Source organism: Coloeus monedula (genome assembly GCF_965178545.1).
Source record: "Coloeus monedula genome assembly, chromosome: 18".
Lineage (NCBI taxonomy): Eukaryota > Metazoa > Chordata > Aves > Passeriformes > Corvidae > Coloeus > Coloeus monedula.
Genome location: NC_138798.1, coordinates 1,178,326 through 1,203,935, shown reverse-complemented (window position 1 = coordinate 1,203,935; position 25,610 = coordinate 1,178,326). Strand labels below are relative to the sequence as shown.

The 25,610-nt window shown below is 44.1% G+C and overlaps 1 protein-coding gene across 1 annotated transcript in view; it reads right to left on the bottom strand.

The window, feature by feature from the left end:
• Positions 1–25,610, bottom strand: part of TMEM132D (transmembrane protein 132D) — a gene marked incomplete at both ends in the record, with an annotated part of 204,564 nt that overhangs the window by 131,004 nt on the left and 47,950 nt on the right. The window contains one exon of the mRNA XM_082293258.1: positions 22,983–23,871. Within this exon, the coding sequence (XP_082149384.1) occupies positions 22,983–23,871 (889 nt within the window). The remainder of the gene's footprint in view (positions 1–22,982; positions 23,872–25,610) is intronic.

Here is a 25,610-nt window from a genome sequence, read left to right as displayed (position 1 = left end):
GACTGAACCCAACAAATGCTCTGTGAGCCCAATGCTCCTCCCAGGGCAGGCTGAGCCCTTGCGGCCCCAGGGCTCCACACTGGAGCTGCCCACCCTTCCAGACCTTCACGGTGGCACCTGCAAACTCCCAGCGCTCCTGGTGAACGGGTTGGTGCTGGGAGGTGACCTGAAAACTGTTCCTGACTAAGAAGTTTATTTCAAACTCCAGCAGCAGGGCAGTCCTGAGGTATTTCCAAGTCACATCCTAATGCAGAATGAGGCGGCAGCAGCACTGAGAGCGGAAGGAACATTGCTCCACAGCACTAACGAAGAGCCATCAGTGAAAATGAGTTAGCTCTGTTCCCTAGCAACTTCTCACAGCTGCAGATAAAATCATTTTCTGGACATCACAGAAATTGTGAATACTTAGTTCTCTTTCACAGGAATTCTCTCATCCACTGCTGTGAGCAGCTCCCTCTAGGAGGTGACACAGGAGCCATCAACAGAAATTGGACCATTACATTCGCTTGGCCAAAAACTGTAAAGACCCACGGATCCATGTGTGCTGTGTCTGCCCTTCATTCAATGACATGTATGTCAGATGTTCAAAGAACAGCATCTGAGAGACAGAAATCCAGCACGTAACAGTCTTTGCTGCAAAAACCCTGTGCCTGCAAAGCCTTTTGTGCAAAGACGCTTCCTCCCTCCTGGGAGCCATTCCACTGATTCCTGATGACATTACTTAAGGTTTACAGATCAGGTCTACAGTAAAGACAATGGAAAGGATGTGTATAAATAAAGGGTGCAGATTCTTTAATGGAGAAAAAAGCCTGCATTGCTCCAAAGAGTTGCTGTTGGCATAAAATAGATATTCACTGAGCAATTCAAATAGGAATTTTTGTTCTATACATAAAATCCAGGCTGAACTCTATACCTCCGTGGTGACACATTTAACCACCTTTCTGTCATCTGCACGAGTGGCTACCAAAGCAACATTTGCTAAATAGCAGCAAGGAGTTCTGCTGCAGGCAAAGCCTAACAGCTCAGTGAAGCCACTGATGCAGAAGGGAGTTCAATTAATACAAAAATGACACTGCTCAAAATTATTCTGTGCCCTTAATGCAGGGTACCCACGGTGTTGTCAGGATCCAGCTGCAGCAGTTAACTCCAGTGCATGTCAGAGCACAGTTATGGTTATGATTTTAATCTTGGAAGAGCTATAGAAAACCATAGAAAAAGGCCTGGCTGATCCAAGCAAGCAGAAGAGATCACTTGGAATAACACAAAAACCTCCTTGTTGATTGCTCTCCAAGACAGAGCTACTCTGCAGGAACACAAAGGCAGCTGGTAATCCTCTCCACATATAAATCCTGAAAAAATAAGAATTATGTCTCCTCTCAGCCTCAAACTTCATGCATATCCTTGGACTGCTTTCTTCTATTTGTGCATTTCAATGTAAGAAAGATGAGGAGGAGTGAGAGACTTCTTGTCACAGCACACAACTGTTCTAACAACCCTTTTGGGGGATTCAAACGGGTGAGAACCCCCCACTGTCCTTCATCAGTGGTCAAAGTTAAACATCATGAAACAGAATATGGGAACTTAAAACACGGACTGAGCAAGAACTCAAGTGCACATGAATTTTTCTTCTCTTTTGTATTAAAACCTTGTAGCCTTGGACATCAGGTCTAACGCATCAGAATTTCAGGCACCAATTTGCTCTATTGAAAACAGAGGATTTTAAAAGTTTTAATGAGCAGACATGCGGGAATGTTACTTGTAGCAAGGACTGACATTTTTTACTTCTACAGCACAAGCCCAGTAGCAATCAGCCAAAACATTAACATTCTAAATCATTTGCTACTTTGTAAAATTGTCTAGGAAGAAGTGACCACCAGACAGCTGTTTTTGAAAGGAAAAATGTTGTATTCCTGGCTGCCAGCTGGTAGGACAAAATCCACTGCAGAATAAAAGCTGTTTTAGCAGGCAACTGAAACATCAACACAAAGGCTGGATGATGAAGTGCTGAGAGTGATGAAACACGAGGCTGAAGAAACCATGACGGAGAGAGAAAAACTGCAGAAAAGGAGCCCAGGAAAATAACTTAAATCGTGAGTTTATCAAACACTGACTTTCCCCTCATTCTTTAAACCCCAAGAAACCTGAGCCACAGTTTCAGGAATCCCCATGCTCCCATTAGACAGCCAGGATTTTACAGCTCGGCATAACACATTCAGCTTGGGAAACCTGTATGGTTATGGAAGCAGGAATTTAAGTCTGCCCAGGGATTAAGGCATCACTCAGACCCAGAAAATCCCAGCACCTGTTGGCTCAGAGCTGCCTCTGATCAATTAACTCCTGTGCTCCTGCCAAGTGGATGTGCACTCAGTAAGTCCAACCCCTTCACGGGGGTTTTACAGGCTTAACAGACTCAGGGCCAAAATCTGCATTCAAAAAAGATCCTGCATTTCAGCCACTCCCAGCAGCGTCCTCTTGGCTGTGCACTGAGGCAAGGCTGGGCTCTGCACTGCCCCTGGCTCTGCTCCTTTAGCTGGGGGAGTGCATTTGGGGACCACAGCTTCTGGTTTAGCCTGACTGGGAAGGAACCCCACTTGTGCACCTCCCGACTGCTCTGTACCATGAGCTGAAGCCCAGCAGGTGAGGGCAAATAGGAGACTCACTCTGCAGGTATGCTCGAACACTGAGCACTCATGTTTGCATTCCAGTGGTACTGTGAATGCTTAAGAGAGAAAAATCCCCCAGCAAACCCTGGATGCGACTGAGTATGACCCATTAAAACCCCACTTTCCCAAATAAGATGCCAGTAGCAGCAGAGGCCTCTGTGAACATCTGCATCCCCCTTTCTGAGCCATGGTCTGGCTGAAGATTTGTCCTCATAGCAACAGCTTTGAGACATTCCGCCTGTTCTGCTCTCACCAGTCCCTGCAGAAGCCCCAGCCCACCTCTGTGACCCAGTGCCACACCACAGGCAAGTCAGGCTGGCAGAACACAATTCCTGTTGGTATTTCAATAACTGGGTTAAAACCCACAGCACTGAAAAACCTATAAAACCTCATTGGGCTTTCTGATCCAACAGACAGAAGCTAACACTACGCTGGTGTGGCTACCAACAGCACTCTCGCCTTTCAGACTGTTTTAGTGGGCTTGGGGTTTCTAATGAGTTTAAGACAGGGAAAAGGCAGACATCTGCTTCATAAAGAACATTTTCCCAGCTGTAGCCGGAATTTCTCATGCACAAAATGTGCACACAGTGCTATCACTCTGAAAATCACTGCTTTATTCCCAAATTGCAGAGAGGTAAAGGATGAATCAACAAACAGGGCAATGAAGAATCCAGCCCAAGTTGCCAGTGAAATTAGCCCTTTGGAGCGTTTTGCACGCTGATTCTTCACACGGAAGGTCCCTTTGAAGCCCCGTTCCAAGCCCACACCAAAGGTGGCTCTGCATGCGTCACACGGGCTTTGAACAGCGGCCTCAGCTCGAGGCACTGCACAGAGACACTAATTAAACAACAGCCCTGTCATCACCAGCCCCACTGGAGCAAACTGCTGGTGACACGACACACGTGCTCCAAGCAAAGAGCACGAACCAGCCACAAAAACAACCAGCCCTGCCACGGGGCTGGGGGGGGGACTGACAGCTCATTGGTGTGTTTAAATCTATTTGTTATCAGCACTGGGGTGGGTGGAAAGAGCCCTGAGACTGGGGACCCCGAGGTGACAATGCAGAGTTGCAGAAGGTCAGTGCAGGGCTGGAGGAACAAACGTGTTTCAGCACAGGCCGTTATAAATTGAAAAAAGCAAGTGCCAGTCTCCTCTGTGTGGCTACAAGGGTTCTCTTGGAACTGTCTTCGTCAAGAAATACAGAAAGCACAGTGTAATAAATGTTATTCGAAACCCCAACCTTTCTCATTGGCTTTAGTGTTGGCTGCTGATAAGAGACTGATGAAATATCTCCAGTCTTCTGTCAATGTATTGCTTTCACTTAAGAGATAGAAAACAAATACATTAAAAAGGAAATATGCCAGGGATAAATATTTTAGTAATCTCAGTCGCAAACCTGTCGTATTACAAGGATTACAGTCCATTAGGATTGTATAAAATCCAGGGAAAAGCTTGTAATTCAGCCATATCTCGGTGACAAAAACCTCCTAATGTGTTTTAGGAATCCCTGTTTGCTAATATTGAAAACATCCTTGAGAGCTACTTGTTGTAACAGGGCTAGTTTGGGAAAAAACAGCTTAAATCCACCAGTCACTGAAGTCTCATCCTCCTCTTTGTGCAGCCCATGGGGATGGGCAGTGTGGGAGCAGCTTCCTTTGCAGAGGCTTTTCCTGACACCTCACTCTGTTTTGGAAGCTCCTTGCTCTGGTGTTGAGAGCAGAGGTTGGTGCTGGCTGAACAGCAGCTGCCATGGGCTCGCTGGGCCACCTGTGCCAGACCTGGCACACAGCACCATCCCCTGCACAGGACAGAGCCACCAAGGGTTATCTGCAGCAGCAGCAGGGCTGGAGGTACAAGGGGCAATAAATCAGCCCCAAGGTTTTCTGCTACATAAAGAAATTTTTCCTCTTCCAAAAATATCTGCCTGGCAGTCTGGGAGTGAGTGCTAGAGGAGATTTACTAAAACGGTACACACTGAAAAAGAAAAATAAAAAAAAAATAAATCTGACAGGCCTTCCTGAAGGCTAATTTGAAGACCTTCCCTCTAGGAAGCTGAGTTTCTGACAGAGCTATCACTATACACACGGATGTTCTGCATCAGCACAGGAACTCACTAATTAACTTTCATTCCACCAGGCCGAGAAACCATTCTGAGGGGAGAGAAGCCATGGACAGCACTGGAGAGTCAAACACCAGGCAGGGCTGCTGGAAATCCTACCTGTATCAGCAGCTAGGCAGAAGCTCTGGTAGCTACAGTTGGAATGAACTACCTGATGGCAAATGTTCATTAAGTTTGTCCTTGAAGCGGAGCAAAGTCAGACTGAAATCTGGAAACTGGGTCACTGGGTGTGATACTCCTTATCAGAGGCATTATCATATTTGGTTATGCACTGACTGATCAGTGCCATGGCACTGCCTTGAGATGTGCTCTGCTCAGAACAAGGAATTAATTAAAACTGAAGCTAACTGCTCCTGATAGTTGTGATGCAGGAAAAGACTATTACCTGCTGAAAAACGAAGATGGATAACTGCAACATTAGACAAAATTTATAGCAAAACATCATTTAAAGGAACAGAATGCAATTTGAAATAAGACTTTAGCTCATTATTTCAATAATTCATATGTCTCTTTCAAAGTTAAAAGGAAACCTGGTCTTCAAAATGTTATTTGCAGTACATACTCAAACTAACGATAATACAGCGATATGAGAGTCGCATTTTCAAATGTTCATTTATTTCCCAACACAGCTGCAAAGTGTGCCTATTTAGTCATGATATAATAGGATATTTTGGTTCTGAATAATTGGACTTGAGCAAACAAGAGAGTCAAAGGGGAAAAAAAGGACTAAGAATTCAGAATTTCCTAGATTTTATCCATGCTCAGAGACTGAGGACGCGAACTCCATGTGGATTTTTAAAAGCTCTTCTGCACGCCCTCTCCAAATTACTGTGTCTATGCAAATCGTCAGCTCTCATCTGCACTGTCTGATTTGAATGAAATTGGGTGTAAGGCAGCTCAGAATTAATTCCAGCAAGATACTTTCACTGTTCTTCTTACGAGTTTCATGTTCTGTGAAGTCACTTTGAAAGCAAAGATGCTGCAAGTCCCATCAGGATCTTGTACTTCCAGAGGTCACAGATGAGGTTTCATCAAGCCAATAGTGACAGAGAGAACTCATCAGCCTGCGGAGGGTATTTGAGAGCTTCTGGAATTCCTGCACTCACACACCCTGGCTCTGCCCTGCAACCCTCACCCTGCTCTCCTTGCATTGTTGGTCTTTTTGATGGCATCATAGCAGAGAACTTCTCCAACCGGAACAGAAGCAGGAGAGAAAATAAGCTCTGCTGTCCTCAACATGCCACATCCCTGTAACACTACCACCACTCACTTCTGGGAGAGAAAGAGAGAAACTGGGATCGCTTTGCCATATCCCACACCATGCCAAGCAAGTGACAGTTCTGGGGACATAGAGCAGGGTGCCAGCAAGGCTCTGAGGAAAGGGCACTTCTGTGCTGCTGCTTTGAAAGAAACATTAACAGAAAGAAGAAATTTTCTGTACCATCCTGGAAAAGCAATGCCAACAAGGTCTGGGGGAGGCCACGCGCAGAAACGGAGATTAGTTACCCACAGCTCTCTTGTCCTGGCACACAGAAGCCATGGATTAGGGTGGAATCCCGTGAATTTTATTCACTTTTATACCAATCCTCAAGTTCTGTAATGCATTCCTTCATAGTTTTTCTGGGAGTATCCAAATCCCATTTCCCTAAACATAGAAAACTTCCACTTTTGCATGTTCTTCCCTGCCCAGAAATTTGCAAGCCTCATTCTCATTTTTATCCCTGAAGAGCTCCCCACACCATCTCCAGTCCTTGTTCATCATTTGTCTCTCCTTCCTGGTCTTTTCCTTTTAGCATTCACCCAATAAAAACATTCTATTTATTTATAAGCAAGGAACTTCTCAGAACCCTGATTTCCTTCTGGCTTATTTAGAATTCCTGTCAGAGATTTTGGCTGTTGCCACTGGCACAAATGAGAGCTTCTTCAAACGTCTGTGAGCTGATGTGAAAGCAGCACCTCCCAAAATCAGCTCCGGGACTGGAAGAACAGAAAAAGGCTTTTACTCCAGAGCCCTGAATTGCAAAGCTGCTATTGCTAGGAACTGCCCCTGGATTTCACTGGGCACTCAGGATAGCTCAGGTTCACTGCACAGAAGTTGATTTTGAGACACTGGGGAATACTGCAAAGCTGGTTTAAGCCATGTGGCTTTGCTCAGCAAGAGGTGTTTGGAAATCAAAGGGTGTCATATACATATTTGCTTCTGGTCTGCACAATAAATTATTTATTACATCCATTTCTCATTTCAGGATTCCTAGACAGGTAGTTAAAAATATGTGAAATGATTTATTCAAGGTTGGGAACACTTTCAGCATCCATAAGAGATCTCAAAATAAGCCCTATTACTTCCAGAACATACTTTGTTTTTGTAAAACTTCTGAATGATTTAATAAATCTCCTTGAAACCAGACATGTGTAATTGATTTTATAAATTTCCCACAGAAACAGGAGACACCCTTTATTTTTAAACCCTGAGAGGCACCACAGCTATTAGCTTTCTTAAGGGAATAAAGCTCCCCAAAATTGGCTCAACTAACCAAAAATTCTGCCCTGTGATTTGCTGTACCTGAGCTCACCTGCCACACACAGGTCTCTCCCTGTCACTGCTGCAGTTCCCTCTTCCCAGGCAGATCTGTCTCTCCTGAGCCACAGGATGTTCTTGAGGGCTTTGTACCAACTGAAGCATTCCCTGGGCTGTCTCCAGTTGGCATAGCACAGAAAAGGAGCTGTTCTAATGCTATTGTCCAATCCCTCCTGCATCCTTACCAGATCATTAAAAACAGGAGCTTGCCATGCAGTTACTAATTAGTGCTTAGTAAAGGTAAGTACAACTCCTGACAGCGCAAGGTAGTGCATAATTTACCTAAGATAAAAGGAAGGGCGTACTCAGTGTACACAAAGGAACAGAGGGGAGATGGCACTGTATCTATTATGGATAAGCATTTTATTGTTCTGAAATTATTGTCACTTCACCAAATTCACCTTTCCCTTTATAAACCTATTTTTAAATTCCTATAACTAAGTAGAAGAACTCTAGACTTGAGTTCTGCTTCAAAGAGACCATGTATTAATATCAGAATACAAACAGCATCTACATTATTAATTCAATTCTGACATGTAAGTAGAAGGCTTTTGGGATTCCAAGGGTATCTGGTATGGGGTTTATCTGTGTTACTGTGATGTACTTGATGAACTTAGTCTGATTTGTTGTTGAGGTTTATATTGCAGACAGTAATTCTGAAGAAGAGTGCTATTTTTGATAACATTTTCCAAGTTGTCTCTGTCAAACAGTAGGGTACACATTCATACATTTTTCTAAATGATCTTTGAAATATTTGAAAATATTTCTCATTTTAAAAAGATGTATTGACATACTGAAAGGAAAACCCCCTGGATGCAGTTCCTCACTTCCTACAGCTGCTGGTTCTGACGAGCAGAGCAATCAGCTCACAGCTCTTTCAGCCCTTCACTGGTAACACTCAACACCAGAAAGTCCCCATGCAAATCCCACTCCCAACTCTGCAGTCTCCACTCTGAGATGTTCTTTTTCCATTACCCAATTTCAGGAGCTCCTCAACACCAAGGGAACAGCACCACAAACAAGCAACTGGCTCTGGCTGCAACGTCAGGGAGGTGCTAGAAAACACTCTGAAAGCATTGCCCATGAACTTGAAAGAAAAAAAAATTCCCAACCCCATAATCCAAACAAAATGCACTCAGGTGCCAACTGCTATCAGATCCTGTCTGGGTTCAGCTCTCTCCCCTGATGGCTCCATCTGCAAGGTGTGAGTGGGTGACTGGCACACAGCGAGGTGTCGTTTTCCACCTGGGCACAGCACCATTTTCCTCTTCCCCAGTCTATATTAGGATTTGAGGCAATCAGTTCTTTTGGCTTAATAGCTTCAGTTTTCAGCTCCAAAGGAATACAGAGCAATTCTGACAGGTACTGAAGTCCAATTTATTGGAACTGAAATATATACATTTGTCTTCTCTCTCTCTTTATGTCTATTTTTTGACCTCAAGCCAACCTTTCCCTAGGAACCACACAGATTTAGTGGTCACTTGCTGAGTTCTGCAGGGCAGCTGGCCAGGTTTTAATTCCCCAACCAGCTGATAACATTCTGCACAGATTAAATGATTGTGGCACAGGTACCCAGCCTCTGCTTGTACACTGGCCAAGCCAAAGAGAAGCCCAACATCTGAACAACTTGCTCCTGTTTCATCCTGTAAGAAATACTGATTGCCAATAAGAGGGGAAAAAAAAGAGACAAGTACATCAAACAATTTCCTCTAAATCTCAGACCTTTAAACTGTAATTGTTGTGAAGGAAGGGCAATGCATCTTTCAAGGATTTTGAATGCTGCCTCCTCTGCAGCATCATTGGACAAACGTGACTCTAAACTCCTGTTCTCTGAATACCCACGGGCTATGAATGGCCCAGCTGAGTTTACAACAGCAATAAAGAACAGACTTTCAAACTGAGTGCGGACTGATGTACACAGCAGAGTGAAAAATAAACACACTAAAGCTGCTACATAATTCTGTCAAGCATATGGTTAAGTTGTGATTTTATTTAGGAAACAGATTGTAAGAGTGAAGTGATGACAGCTGAGTCTATATTGGTCAGTCATAAATAAGAGAGGATTCTAATCGAGCTGGGCTTGTTACTGATCGTATGCTGCCACACAGATTTAGTGAGAGCTAATCACTCAGAAAATAGAGCTTTTAAAACACATTTTGCAGCGTGTTTAAAAACTCATTTTCAACTTTACATTGCTCAGTTGAAAAATCCATGATTACTGCACCTAACTTTTAAGAGAGTCGTGGGAGAGTTACATTTACGGGCTCAATTAGACTTTCTAGCTCCTTTTAGACAAAATGAATCCCTCTCGCATTGCAAAGAAACCCTGACACGAAGCACCACACAGCTCCCAGCCTTCCTCTGCAGCAGTTCTTGCACAAGCATCAGTGAGTGGCTGCCAGAGCCATTCCCTGCTCAGGCTGACAGCCTGACCCTCCCAGGGAACGCTCCGTGGGACGTCCCTTCATTGCCAAGGTTCAAATTGAAGTGATGGCTGTGACTTTTCTTTTGTATTTCTAATGCCAGGGAGAAATTTCACACCTCTTAGACTGTCACACAGCCCCAGGTAGAACGCTGCAGTCCCCAGAAATGTCTACAAAAACAAAATACAGCCTCTCTTTTCATAAACCCCTCACGGCTGGAGCTTTAAGGAGAGGAAACCTGACTCAAAAGCAGCAGCTCTGCAGTTTCAGCACCACCTCACCCGTCCCTGGGAGCTTGGGCAGGCAGTCCTGTCAGTCAGACTCAGTCCTGTGCTCCAGGAATGTGTGAGCAGGAGGGCGGTGACCACCCTGCGACTCCGCAGCGGAGCCAGCTCTGCCCAGTGTGAGCTCCACTCAGACTGGCCCAAACCTGCACTGCAACCCCTGCACGGGCTGCTTCTGGAAGAAGCCTTCACTAGCACAGCATCTCTGAGCCCCCTTTCTCCACTCTGTCCCTGCTCTTGGGACCTCAGCCCTAGGAGAAAGGAGTTTGTTATTTGCTCTCACTTTGGAGAATACATATGATTGATAACAGCTTTATCAGTCCACATCTGAGCTCTGCTGAAGTACTTCAGTCCACAGAGGAGAAAAAAAGTCTCAAAAAATGGTGGCACAGTAGGGCGGTCTTAATGAAAACATGTATTATGAAATACAACAAATTGCTGCACTTATTCCCAGTCCAGCTCAGGCCGCTACAGCTCATTGCTCCAAATGGCTTTAACGTGGTGCAGTTAGGGAGCAAGATGATGCCTCAACTTCTACTTTGTCTGTGGCTGTTCCATTATCTTTTTTTTAATCTTTTATCACTGTTATCAAATTTGAGACTAATGAACCTGAGTTCTTTTTCTTGTTTGCTTCTTTTCCATACAAGATGGGACTTGGGAGGGTCAGAAACTGAAGGGTTCGTATCCTTTCTGTATCAGCCACAAAGCCCTGCCTGCTCTGTCAACATTCCTGCCTGCGTGGCACATACAACATGGACAGCCTGTCACTGTTGCTACACGTGCTGGATCAAAGGTGGATTAAATGCTCATTTTGGTTATTAACCTGGTATTCCAATTGGTATTCACAGGGATCTGAAAATGGAACAAATGCAACGAGTGCGTTGCATTTCTTTGTTTGTTTCCACTGCCAGAGCAGGAGAAGCTGTGCTGGAATCTGTCCCTGGCCCACACCAAGATCTCAGTGTGTGGTACGTGCCTATTACTGAAAACCATTATCCAAGAGGAGACAAACAACTGATAATTACCAGGCTTTACATGCCCATTAGGTTAAGTATTCTTGAAAGTATATTCATCTGCCATCACATTTGCATTCTGATAGCAGATGAGAGAAATTGGATATTAAATCTATTGGCTCCCTCAGAGGGCAAACAGAGCAAGAGAGTCTATTAAATCACAAAAGGAGAAAAAATTCCTCCCTTGCTGTTCCCCTGTATTGTCTGACCTATCTTCAAACCCTGCCCATGTGTTTAATACAGCAAACGGGGCTGTGAGATCCCAGTACCACTGATCAACTCTCCTGTAGACACCAGGCAATTCAGTCTCACTTTTCTTTCTTGCTTCAGCTCACTTGACTGCAAAATGCAGTCAGAGATTTTTTTGTAAAAGACTATGAAACCTAAAGATAAAAATCAATCTTGTAAGTGCAAAACTCCTTCTGATCTATTTTTTTTCTGCCTTAGCATTTACTCGGTTTTAAACAATACAAATCATCAGATAACCCCATACTCATCATTTCTAGTTTTTCCAAAGCCTCCTGGCACATTCAGCAGCATATTCAGGGAGTCCTCCAAGGAACATCAGCTTTGACTACTAAAGTTTCTTGTCAGCACCTCTAGGAACAAATTCTGCATACATGCAGTTTGTTTTGTTTTGGTTTTTTTTTTTTCCAAGTGACATCCAGAGCCATCAGGAGACGTCCCTGGCATGGTTTCAGAGTTACCAGTCCCTGACTTTCATGTGGTATTGCAGCCACCTGTGGAAACGAACACCCATCAGTGACGAGCTGTGATCTGAATGACTTCCTGCATCCTCTCCCTGTTCAGGGAGATGTCAGTCACTGTCAGACTGTGACAGTGCCAGTGGTGCACGAAGGACTCGCATTCCACTGGAGCTGTTTATTTCAGGCTGGTACAAAATGCCTCACCAGAGCAGAGAGCTCTGTTTCACCTGAGCCGTCTTTGCAGGCTCCAGCACACCCAGCTCAGCTGCTGGAAAAAGCCAGGTCTGCCACACTGTGAAAATGAGAAGTTTGCCATAATTGAAAAAGATTTTGCCAATACTGTCTTAAGAAACAAATGTACAGTCAATCTCTTGGTGCCTCTCAGAGAGATGAAAAAAGCACATTACACCCAGCCACTTTGTGTCTGACAAGGCCAGAGCAATCTCTGCCAAGTGCCATCCTTACAAGCTCTTCCTAAGACAGTGGAGGAAGAAAAAGAAACATTGAGTCTGTTCAGAGCAGTTCCAAGAGTGCCTGGCTGGCCTGAAAACACAAACAAAAACCTGAACACAGCCAGAGGAGCACAGAACATCAAGGATTGTTTCCATGCTCAAATGCACCTGTTCATGTTCAGAGGCTGAAGTGAAAGACTGTCACCCAGACAATGACTTCATACATTGCTTGTGGCTTTGAGTAGCCCCTGGAAGCATCCTTCACAGCATCTATATGTAGTTCTGGAAGCAGTTCCACAGGGACTGAGCCACTTGTTCTGAAGAAGTGGCTGCAGAAAATTCAGTCTGTTCACAGTGGCCAGTGCTCCTACACCCAGTGACAAGCAGCCACCAGCCACACAGACAGCTCTACACACATGACAGCTTTTCAGGTGACACTGGCTGTTCTCTACAGCTGCATCAACATCTGGAAATCAACATCTGTAAACACTGTGTCAGAGCTCGTTAGAGTTACTGTCAAACTGGGCTGATTTTTAAATCAAACTGATAAATAATAATACACAGCAAGAAAAAAAGGCACATGAAGCCCACTGTAGGTGGGACAGAGTGAAGGAGGAGGAGATCAGCTGCAAGGAGGCTGCTGTCTATGGGAACTTCCACTTGGTTATTATTTATCAGAGAAGAGCCCTCAGTCCTGTATTCAAAGTGCCTGAGAACACTCAGTACAAAAGCTTTGGTAACTCACTCCTCTCAAAATTAATCTGAGCCACTGGAGTCATAATTACACTGTCATAATGAAGAGGGAAAAAACTCTTCTAACAACTAAATTCTTGTTGTAAATTGCATTTTGAAAGTGGTAATTCCCTCTGAAGTAGGCATTATCATGTCCTACTGCCCACATCAGTTCATTATGGTGCCTCTACTCTCCCAGTGGAGCCCTGGCTTGGTAAATGAATGTTTTGGGATGATATTGCCAACTTGGGACTTATTACTTAATTGAATATGGAAACATTTAGGCCATTAGCATACATTTAGAAGTGTCTTATTTCACAGATGTTAATTTATCTTGGGGAATGCCCTTCTTTCTTCCCTCCTCCTTTTTCAATTCTTTCCCTGCAGCCAACTTACTTATTCAGCCAGGTCCTAGTTCAGCCATTTGCAAGCCTGTGGTGAACAGCTTACTATTTTAAAACCTTCCCAAACTGAGATTTGAAGTTTATTTTCCAAAAAGTGCACAGCCAAGTACTTCCTATCTTCCCTTAGAGCTGAAAAGTATCACCAGCTCTAGGTGATTAAGAAAGCCTAAACATCTCTAGCTAAATAATGAGATTTTTCAGGCATTCCAAGTTGTTTTATCCACCTAATTATTACAAGATCTCAAAACCACGCATAAAACTTTTCTCTGCAGATATCTCACTTTGGGAATTTTTAACTGAAATAATACATTCCCTCTAACAAAAGGGTCGAGAAGGTAGAATAATAGAATAAAGGAAATCCCCACCATTCCTTCCTTGTTAAGAGATACTGGGAAACTTACAGTAAATTCCTGAAACTCGCCAACCTGCACAGGACCCTGCATGCCCCAAAGTAAGCTCCCAGTCACTGCAGAGGTGTTGGGTCCTAGAGCTTGGTTTCTTTACCACGTTTCAGTGAGGGCTGAACATCTGTATGGTCACAAACAAGCTGCTTTTTGAGAGCTTTTTGTAGGCTTTGAAAATTAATCAAAACCTCCAGAACTCGCACTGGATCCAGTGCTACAGCCCAGCCCCTTCAGGCAGCCCCTGTCTGTGTGGAGGGGGAGATCCCAGCTTTGGCCCTTCTCTCTGTGCCTCCCCTGCCCAGGAGCATCACCCTGCAGTGCTGAGTCTGGCTCCCAAAGGAGCTGTTTCTGCTTCTCCAGCCCCCGTGCCAGAGCTGGGAACGGGCCTGGAGGAGAGGCTGCATTACCACAAGGAGGTGTTTCAGCCCAAGAGAGCCAGGACAAATGAAAGAGGCCCATACAACAGCTGCTCTTGCTGAAACTCTGTCACAAGTTCATGTTGTTCCTTGCAGCAGCTTTGGTGTTTATTCTCTTGGCTGCAGCTCCTTTCTCTCTCAGCAACGCACACACCCACAGCTCCCTTCCTTCCCCCTCCCACTGAAGGGCTGATGGTTATTTGAACACCTCTCTGAACTACAGTGGGAGTATTCAAAACTGGCTTTCCCCTTCTGGGTTCAAATTTCTCCACAAACAATGGCTTCAGCTGCTGATGACTGACATTTTTTTTCAGGGTTTACAGACTGCTCCAAACTACAGACTGGCAAAGCAATTACTGTCTCTGCTAAATCTAGAATGCAGACACGGTTTAGAAAGGGTCTCTCAACATAGAATTAATTTATTTTTATTTGATAAATCAAAGTCAGTTAGCACTTCCAGCTGCAGAGGGAAAAAAAGCCTTCATAGATGAGCTCTAAAAGTTCAGAATCTTATCCCTGAAATAAAATAATAAATAAAGCAAACAAGCAAGGAAAAACCCAGCAGGTGATTTAAAGCCATTTTCAGTATCTGTTAGCCTGAGTAATGAATACCTACAACAGACAATTCCTCAAAAGGATGACAATCCTCAAACCCAAACCCTTCAGAGCTTTCAGGCATTAGATCTAAAGGTTTATGAAGAGGTATCTCTTTGTTGATAAGCCTTTACACAGCACAATGCACCAGAGTTCACCAGGCACAGCTGAGGAAGGAACAGGTAGACCGCAATTAAAAATAAGTAGGGAAATAAAGTGTCCCTCCATTACTTCAGAGCAGACGTCTGTCCTGCTTACATCAGCCAAGTGCACAACCACAGGGACAGGTCAGAGAGCCACTCAAGTGGCTACAGCAGATTTTGTGAGCTCAGTTCTCTGACTTTAGTGCAGCCAAGCACAGCCACTCGCACAGGCTGAGGTTTGTGCCCAGCACTGCTCGTGTGGCACCAAACCCAGCACGCTGTCATCGCTGGAACACGGCAGAATTGCCCTCTTGTTCCTGGAGAACAGGAGAATGTAACAGCCTTTACTCTAAGGGCACTCAACAAACAACTGATGCAAACAAAACAGCGCTCAGGTTTGGACGCAGGCTCTAGATGTGTCACATTCCAATGCTGAACACAAACTCTACCCTGTACTATTGCCACTAAATATGTACATAAGGGGATCACTGATCCTGGGTTTCAGAAATGAAGCTCCTAAGGACACCCACCGTGGATTATACGCTGCACTAAGTGCTCAAGTGCCACATCAGTTTGGCCAACGATGCCCAACATGTGCAGTTCTGGTATCCTGAAGGCAAAACTTCTGCGTTGGCATCCAGGGTTCAGTTTCACCATTTTAAGTTGTGATAGATTTAGATCAGATCCTATCTACTATAATACAGATCAATGACTCTGTGCAATGAACTATCTACCCTAGGTTATTTATTGTTGGCATTCTCTGTGATGGGGGTGAAGAGATCAACCAGCACCAACACTGATTCTGTAGCAGCAGCTCCCCTTCCCTCCACTCCCATAGGAATTCCATGCCATGGGAAGGGGGCGTGGATGCAGCAGCCTGGAAAAAGAGAGGTGACAAACACTGCAGAGCAGTAAGCTGGGAAATAGAACCAGCACTGAGGGGTGCAAAGGCAGGAGGCAGAGGTGCAGCTAATCAGGGAGTCAGGGCTCACTGCAGGACACGGTGCTGTGGTGTGAGACACTGCTCAGGGCTGTGAACACCGGGCAGGACGGGCTCCAGGAGGGACCGGCAGAGAGAAAACTGCTCTGAAAAGTGACTGATGCTGTGCAAACTGGCATCTGATAAAGTGACAAGATAATTTATTACCACGGCTTTACACACAGATGTTACAAGGATCTGTCAGATCTGTTTAAGTAAAAACCTTAAAAATCTACATGAATTCAGATTTGCCATTAGAAGCGGGAAACTAATGTTCCTATTTTTTTGTGATCAAAAATACACTTTGAGATTGCCTGATGCATTTCATATGAGTGTGTTCATTCTGGATAAATATTACCCTTAAAAAATGTGAAAGCAGCACTGAAAAGTCAAACTATTTCAATAATTTCAAATCACACATTACTTTCCCTCCCATTAAATGTCTTATTCCTCAGTGTACTTAGCCTTTATTTTTAAAAGTACTTTGGAAACAGGAAAAATCCTTACCTGGATGAGATTTCATGTTTTACTAGAATATCAGAGGAAGAGAAAGGAAGTTCTTTGACCCAAAGTTTTACAAGAATGTTCTACATGCTCAGGCACCAAAATATAGATAAAAAGAGAGCTCCTGAACTTGTCAGCAGTAACTAGGAAAGTGCAAGGAACTGGAATGGACATGTTCATCATGTGCTGGATGTGTAATCCCCCGGTGCTGATACAACAGTGAGAAATCCTCGCGCAGATCAAACAGCTCTGGGGCAGTGTGTGCACAGCAGAGCCCTGTGTGTTATCTCAAGCCCCAGTGTTTGACGCCTCGTTATCTGTGCCCGCACACCTCCAGCCACTGCCCTTGGCCAGCTCCTCCCTCCTGCCCGCTCCCCTCCAGCAGCCAGCCGGGATTTGAGCGCATCCCGCTGACATCTCCACAATCAGGGCCAAGTGTGATGGATGGCAGGAGCAGCACCTGCAAACACGGCAGCTCACACCTTGTCAGTGCCAATCACCCTCACCATCCGTCTTGCCTTTACCCAGCAGGCCCTGACAGCCCTCTTTCATATTGTTCCATTTCTTACTACAAAGGAGCTGCTAATGTGTTCTCCACTGAGAACTAAGCACTTCTGTGGGAAGAAAATAACACAGACACCGATTCCATAAACTCGGGGATTTTTAGTACCCCAAACCTCCCCATTTCTAAACACCAACAAGAACAAATCAAACTTAATTATAGCTGGGAAACACAGGTTAAGTTGACTTCTGCTAATGTTCTTCAGCTCCCTAAATTAATGAGTTATATTGAAAAAATAGTTTTCCCTGGCTAAATCTTACAGTGTCTCCAGAATGCAGCAGAACAGTAATTCTGAAATGCTAGATCAGCAAGCCAGAAGTGCAATCCCAACCAGCGCAGCTTCAGTGTCAAAGAGCTCCCATTCCTGGAAGGTTTGTAGTTTCCAAGTGATCAGGAGAGGAACGGAGGCAAACAGAGCCCTTGCAGCAGGACAAGCAAAATAAACCTGTCCAGTCTCTGCCTGCGAGACTGGGACAGCGAGCCTGCAGCGCAGGGACCCCGAGGGCAGGCAGTCACCCCAGTCACCCCCAGTGCCTGCCAGCAGAGCACCCATGCACCGCTCACACAGCGTCAACCCATGGGTGGCCCAACCACGCCTTGCCCAGGCTGGATCAGGCTCTGCGATGGATTTGAGAGGAGGATAAGAGGCCTTGGAGTGCAACTGCAGCTCCTGGGTCCTGCTGCAAGGCAATAAACCAGAAATAACAGCCGGCTGCAAAGGCCACTCATGTGAGTAATGGTTTGCTGGATCTGTCTCTCGGTTTTCTGACACCGGCTCAGTCAACGTGAGTTGATTCTCAAGGCAGAGGATGTTAACTGGAATAATTTTAACAGAAGGAACTATTTTCTTCTTACTATAATCTGCAAGTGCAACAGGAGGTAATAGAGTGCCCTAGAAGTCAATAGTTCTTAAGCACTTGTCTCCACACTGCCACTGACAATTTTGGGCCATTAGCAAGTCACTTAGGAAAGCAGGAAAGCTATTTTGCCACCCATAAGATGGAGAAAATTATATTTGCTTGACTACCTCATAAACAGGCTATGAAAGTTAATTCCTACTCATACAGTGTGCTGAACACTGCAGAAAACCCAGGAGTCTGCTGGAGAAGCCTTTCCCCTGGCAGCAGCAGAGGGGTGATTTCCCCTCAGCCCTGCTGCAGGAAGGCCAGCGCTGTGCCAGCTCACATTGGCAGAGAACATTTATTATGATGAAACAATGAAGACACAGGACTTTCACCTTCTTAGGTTACAATGCCTAACTCCTGCTTACCTCAACCTCATTTTTACATCAGGAATGAGCAGTGAAAACGCTGAAATGTAGAGGTTGCATTTCAGAAGAAACAGATATTTTAGTTTTCTCACAGGTTTTAAACTGGTCAAAGTAGGCCATGAGATCAGTTTGGGGGGGGGGGGGGAAGTCATTTATGAGAAGATTTTAGAAGCTGTTCAAACCAGGAAGTGGAAGGAGCTGTTTAATCGACAGAACCAGAGCTATAGAAGGAAGAGTAAAAGATGTACAATAGGGCTCTTCTCAGTCTGGCAGAGGAGCTACAAACTCAGGGTTGGGGTACCATGAAACAGCCACATCATCTACAGCTTAGGGAAAAGCCCATCTCATCACAGAGTTTATGTGGCTGGTAACCTTCCTGATCACCACTTACTCCCTGATTGTTTCTGCTACTTAAATATGATTTGGTTCAGCACTAAGAATAAGATTTGATTTAGCCCAGCACCAGAAGAACGCACAAACAATTTGATAAAATGCCAGTCTTGTTCAGATTTCCTTGCTGTATAAATTGAGTGCTAATGATCTCCACTCTGCTCCCCTCATGTACTTATGCAGCCCTTTTCATGTTTGCTGGATTATTATCGATTGATTGTTAGATAAAACAGCAAATAAGAGAAGTTCATGTACCATAAACTCTAGGGGCCTTTTGGGGAAAATTTTCCCAATTATCAATAAGCACTGCTTATTCACTACCACAATTTCACACCAGTCCCTGTATTCCCACACTTATCATCAGAAAGAAGATATTAAAAATACCAGAGGGAAATCACAAAGCCTCTCAATCGTTTATAAAACTGGTACCTACAGATGTCCAACCCCCAACTCAGGTTTACAAATGAAAAAATAGCAGAGAGTTTATAAAAAAACCTTACTTTCCCCAACTATTTGAGGCTTACAAGCTTCTGTTACAACCTTCAGTCATTTCCTCACACAGGATTCACTAAATATAATTATAAATTGAATAACTGTAAAAAGAAAAAAAGCTGCTGCTTTTTTCGCTCATGAATATATCTAGGGCTGACACTCAGTAGCTTAAGGCAATTCTAGCTCTATAATTTCTTTGCTGATTCATCTCCAGAAATAGGAAAACAAATTTAAAAGGCTGCAAGCAGAAAGTATCAATCCTGTTGACTTTAAAACAAAATGGAAGGTTATGTTTATTAGGCCCAGCAAAACTAAAAAAAGCTAATAAAAACCAGAACTGTACCTACAGTGTGGATTCAGAAAACTCCTGTTCCTAACTTTGGGAAACACTGGCACCCCTGCACAAATTGACTGTAATGTCTGTAACAGCACAGAGTTAATAACCAGCAGGAACTGCTGCAAACAGGAATTGGAATTGTGTAACAGCAGAGCTCTGAGGCCTGAACTGCTGAAAGCATTTGGAAGGACTGACATGAAATTATACTTCATGTTTTCCTTTCTCAGCAAAACACTTCAAATAAAGTTCTCACTGTAGTTTCAGTTTCCAATATGTGTGTCATGAAATTGGAGCAAAAAAAGCAAAACACAACAGACTGGGATATTTTCTATGAACTTCAGGAACTTTCAGCACCCACGATGGGAAGGAAGAGCCTTCAGCCTTCCCTGGCCAGCAGCACATGGGAAGGTGAGAAGAAGGTGAAAAAGGGGAAGCAAGTGCTGAATGAAGCTGAGAAATTACTGTTTCCAAAGGCCCAGTGCTCCAGTTGAAGCTTTCAACCTACAGCAATATTCCATATTTACCCACCATCTATATTTTATCTCCTTCCTTTCCTCTCTCTCACACCCATACAGAGTCAAGACAAATATTTTTAATTTCCCTAGCTCATTAAAAAACAAATCCTAGACCTTGGCTCTTATGGTCCAACTCTTTCACGAAATTAAAAGCAGTCCATCAGTTTCGTGTTCACTCCTCTAAATCTTCCCTTGTGCAGAACAACAGCATAAGATAAAAGCCAAAGGTACCTTTCCCAACATCTTTTAGTACTCAGCAGTTTCTAGAAGGCTCCCCTTGAAGGGAATTTCCTGTTAGAAAGGGGATAAGGTTTACTCTGAACATAATAGTTCTGAAACCAAAAATATTCAATAGTGATGAGTAATTTTTTACTTTTGGCTGTTTTGCATGTGTTTCTTCTGTTCTGACCCGTATATCCTCTATTTTCCATCTGTTCAAGCTGTAATTTCCAGTCCACTGGAGCAAAAGCAATGGTAAAAGCATTTTGCCAGCAGCCCCTGGCCTCACTTTATGAATGCAGTTCCAAATCTTGCTGCCACTCAAGGCAGAACTTCGAAATAAAAATTAATACAATTTTTCTCATAAGAGAGTTACGTTGGGGGAGGGGAGAAGGGACCTTTTCCTCTATCAGAGAGAAGATCAGAATGAGAAGAGACCAGATGGATGGAGAACACATCATGGAGGGATGAACACAGCACAGTTCTGACCAAAAAACCCAACAAAAAAGCCTTAGGGATGCTGTAACCAGATCAAAGAGAGGAATGGCTCCCTGGAAGCACAGTTAAACAATGTTATAACTACTCTGGACTGCAGCAGGTTAGAGCCTGACAGCCAGGTTCTCTCAGAAAAGCAGGTCAAGAGAAATCAAAACTCAAGAAAGCAACACGAGTAACAGCAAGAAGTTACAAAAGTTTGTTTTTAAAAGGTAACAGCAAAGTGCTGTTTTTAAGACAAGAGTGCCACACTTTTCATTTTGAGCTGATATTCGCTCCCTATTTTTAGCTTATTTTTTGTTTTATGATCCCTTAGATCTCAAAATAAAAAGCTACAATTCAAACACATCTTTTCCTTTTTGTTTCAGAAAATTCATTTTAGAAGCCTTCTTTAAAAGTTCAGGTGCTGAGTTTTCATCCTAATTTAAACAAAGCAAGGGTTTTGAAAATTTAATAAACCTACATGTAACATAATTATCATGGTTGTAACTAGCTCTTCTTCTAATGGATTACAGCTCATGGAAATAGAGATGCTTTGAAGTGAGATTTCCAGGACTCTACATTTACAGAGTAAAAACAATAAACATTTTACCTTAATTCTCTTTTAGATTAAAAAAATTGGTTTTAATATAAACATTATATTTTCAAATTCAAAAAACCACCTAGTTTCAAATGTAGTAGAAGTTCCCGTGTCTGCTGATGCGATCCCTTCTAAGTCATCAGTATAGACAATAAAGATATCCCAAGATATCCCTGAACACTTGCTATGAGGAACTTGGATTGTCTGGCTTGAAATCAGCACTCAGGAAACAATTTAAATCTTAGATTGACTCAGAAAATGAGAAACTGATGCCGTGAGGAGAGGTGTTTGTCCTCCACCAGATGAAAAAGAAATAATTGCCCTTGAGTCAGCAGCTAAGTGCTGTGGTTACTCAGTTTATATTTATCACACATCTGCAAAGGAAAAATGTCCTGATTTTAGGGCAAACCATTTCCCCCAGAAATCCCCGGCAAACCTTCCTGGGGAAGGGAAAAAAAATTACTCTGTTAAGCTCTTACTACTTAGGTGAGCGGTGTCACCTCTGAGTTACTCCTTACTCCAGGCCAAGGCAGACACCCAAGTTCAACAATGTTCCATTTATGGCCTTGCCCCATTTTAAGCCCTGAAATGTGAGATGTGTAACCACCAGAGAAAGGAGTTTCATCTCAAGTCACAGCAGGGTGTGATTTCTTAGGTGGCAGCTCCCAGCACCTGCAGTGCTCAGCACAGCTTTTTTATGAACACAGTTCCAGATGTGTGGTACTTGAAGAGGGGAGGTCACTGCTCCCTCCTACAAAGCACATGCTCTTTGAGAGGAATGTTTGGGGAGCTTTGGCAACACCCACCATTCCTAGGACAAACACCTAAGACAAATCAGCTTATCCCCAGAAGCCAGTCTGACATTTACCTCCAGCTCAGGAAGAGGTGGCACAAGCCATTGCTAAGGGATAAAAGAACTGAACCATCTCTGCACACACGGATTTCCACACATCAGCCACACAACCCTCGTCTGCAGTGCTGGAGCACAGGGCAAGCTTGGAAAGAAGACAGCTGGACAGCCCCCCTTGCAGGCACCACACATCTGCTCTGTGTGCCCCAGCCCAGCCCTTGCTGGTCCTCCTTGTACTGCACTGGTGTAACACCTCAGTGCTTGGGCAGGATGAGGTGAATCCATGTGGCACTTGATGTTACATTCAAGCACCAACCAACCCCTCCTCAGGGAGTTTCTCATTGTCAGCAATTGTTTTGGTCTATCAATAATTCTTAGGAACCTCAAACATCCCATAATACAGAACCAGGCTCACAACAAGCTGGGGAGAGAAGCTGAAGCATGTGAATCCTACTTAGATAACCAATTCTTGCTCATTTCCTATAAATAACTGCAGATTTAAGCTTCATTAATCTCAACATGAGTCCAGTGAGAGATTAGGAGAACTGCAAACTCCAGCTCCCAGGACTTCAGATGTTATCTCCTCTTAGTACATAGATATATCCCAGCTCTACTGTTTCGATTTTTGTAAGCATTCCTCGAAGGACAACTTCAAGAAAAGGCCTTTCTCACTCCAGGAGATCACATCTCAGACAATTCATACAATATCAGACTGAACAACATGAGGAATGCTGAGTCAACCAACTGCCATACAACGTCTGGAGAGCAGCAATGGATGTCAGGCAATTTATACAGAGCAAGTAACTTCCAAGAACAGAGAAACTGTAAGGTACCAAGGAAACACAAAACAGCCTTACCTCAGTGTGAACTGATCTTCTGTCGAGTTCTTAGCAACAGACACAAGGAAAGTCAAAATGTCCCCTTGCTTGACAGTCTTTGGTGCATACTGGATGACAACGTTATTATCCAACCTCATTTCAGTTAAAGAGGGGGCAGCATGTGTCTGGTAAAGGAAAACACTTCCAATCCTCTGCAGGGGAGGTCCTGACTCATCGATGTCATTGCGCCCCGATTGGATCCCGTTACTTTTCCTCACATCCTCCTTGGCGCATTCCCCTCTCTCATCTCCTGCTTGGATGGAGTAGTACAGCTCCACGGGGCTCCCTTCAGACTTGTCCATCTGTTTCTTACGGCCAGCAACCACCGTGGGGGGGTTGAACCAGCTGGGCAGCAGCTCCAGCTGTGCCACGCAGAGCCCCAGGTCCCCCCCGAGGCGGCAGCTGCCCCGCACCTCGCGCGTCTCGCGGAAGGCGAACACGCGCAGGCAGGGCAGCCGCTCCGAGGGGCTGTACTCGTCCCAGTCCCTGCCCACGATGTAGAACAGCACCTGCACCCTGGGCTTGCTCAGGTAGATCTTGGTGCTCATGATGAAGGCCTTAAGTTTCCAGTTAAACGAGAACTTGTTAGTAGATCCAAAGGGATTTGAAGACAACATTAAGTCCTGGGGCACTACTTGTTCAATGGAAAAAGGTCCGTAGCTGGCGTTTAACACAGGCGGACTCTTGGATTTGTAGATCAGAAAGGATTCCACTCGGGACTGCAAGCTGGAGTTCCTCATAATATCCTGGTTGGCTTCCTTCAGAAAGAAGGAAACATCCGCATTGTGGATACGATAGGTCACAGGCAAGTAAGTTGGCAGCAAGGAAAATCTCTGTATGCTCTCCAGGATCCCTCGGCTCTCAGTCACTGTTGAAAGGAAAGGAGAGTTTAAAGGATCAGATCTTGCAAGTCATGCTGTGCTATAACCTCACTGACTTTACTGAGGGCATCAACAGTGCTGCAGCTGGGATTAGTGGCAATAAACCTCATCAGTCCATGCAGAGGTGGCCTAGGTAGATGATGATTTATCTAATCAGCTTGGAAAACAATGGTTTATGACACATTCTGCATGACAGCCAGATTAAAAGAAGTAGCTTGTGTAGGTTTACACATGCCAAAGGTCACATCTTCACTTGCAAGAATTTATCTTCAGAAAACAAAATTACCCAGTCAGCAGCAGCAACCCCAGATCACTGCACAGGCACATCTAAACCAATCTGATCATTACAGCAAGCTCCACCTGCACAGGAATCCAAGGCAATGACTTGACACCAAATGCTGCAAATGGACCACTCAGAGCTCACTTCAACCTTTTCAGCACTCTCAGGCAATACATGGACTCTAAAAGGCTTCCTGCACAAGGCTGAATTTCACTTTAAAAACAGTTAGTACAATAACACAATTTACACAACAGCTCCTTTACATCACTCTGGTGCTCGAGGATTTCAAAAGGAGCTGTGTTTGCATCCAATTTACAGTCCCTTCTATTTCACTTTACCCATGAGTCGAGGGGTTTTTCTGTAAATCACCATCAGGATTTGTGCTGCTGTCGTTGCCTAACCCTACACTGTCCCTTAATACAGCTGCACTATCTGGGGGCTCTACATCACTGCACACAAAGAACATCTCCAGTGACACTGAGCCTCTCCCACTGCAGGGCACCCATTTTAACTGGGCCATCCAGCAATCACCTGAGGCAGGCTATCGTGCTAAAGAATAAGCTCTGCATCCTTTCTAGGAGCTGTCAGTCCCGAAGAACAAAGACAGACACACTGTTAAAAAATACAGATGCAAACACAGTATCACCTTTCCTGTTTGAACAGCTGACCTTCGGGCTCACATCTTCCACCCTAATTATGAAATAAATTGCCATTTTTTTTTCCCCCACAGCAAATTCAAATCCTTACCCTTATTCAGAAAGGGGACAAAGGCATACCACAGATGGCATTCAAAGACAACCCAGTTTCTCAAGCTCTAATTCACAAATGCTTTACTTTATTTTTTTGTTTGGCATCTGACCTAAATATTTATGCTCATGAGTACTGTGGTGGCCTAAACTGATGCCAGTTACTCCTAACCATGAATCTTCCATCTAGGTATCGCAATCCACTCTGACCAACATCAGACAAGTCATTTTTCCTGTACTGCTGTTCTGTGCCCAAAAAATAAAGGGTATTACTGTTTCTTTCCCCTTCCCCTTTGTCTGTGCAGACTGTAAACATGACACTTATCTTACTATTTATGTAGGAGCAGCACCTAAAATCCAAAGGCTGAGATCATGGTTAGGGTCTCCAGGCCCTAACACAATGTAAAACAATAAACTGAAGTTTAGAAAAAGGAGCAAAAGACTTTCGAGATGTAAAGCAAAATCAGCTGACTTCTTAAAAAAAATCCAGAAAAACACCTAAAAACCAGCAACAAACCAGAACAAAGTAACGCTGGATAAGAGTGGGCATCACTCAGAAGGAACCAATCCCACAACGAAAGAGGCCAGGAAGAAAGGATTGCAGAAGAGTTTCACAGCTTCACAAAATCCTTCTCCACATCTTTAAAAAGTGGAATTCCTCTTCCAATAAACAACTGCAATAAAACTTTTCTTTAAAAAG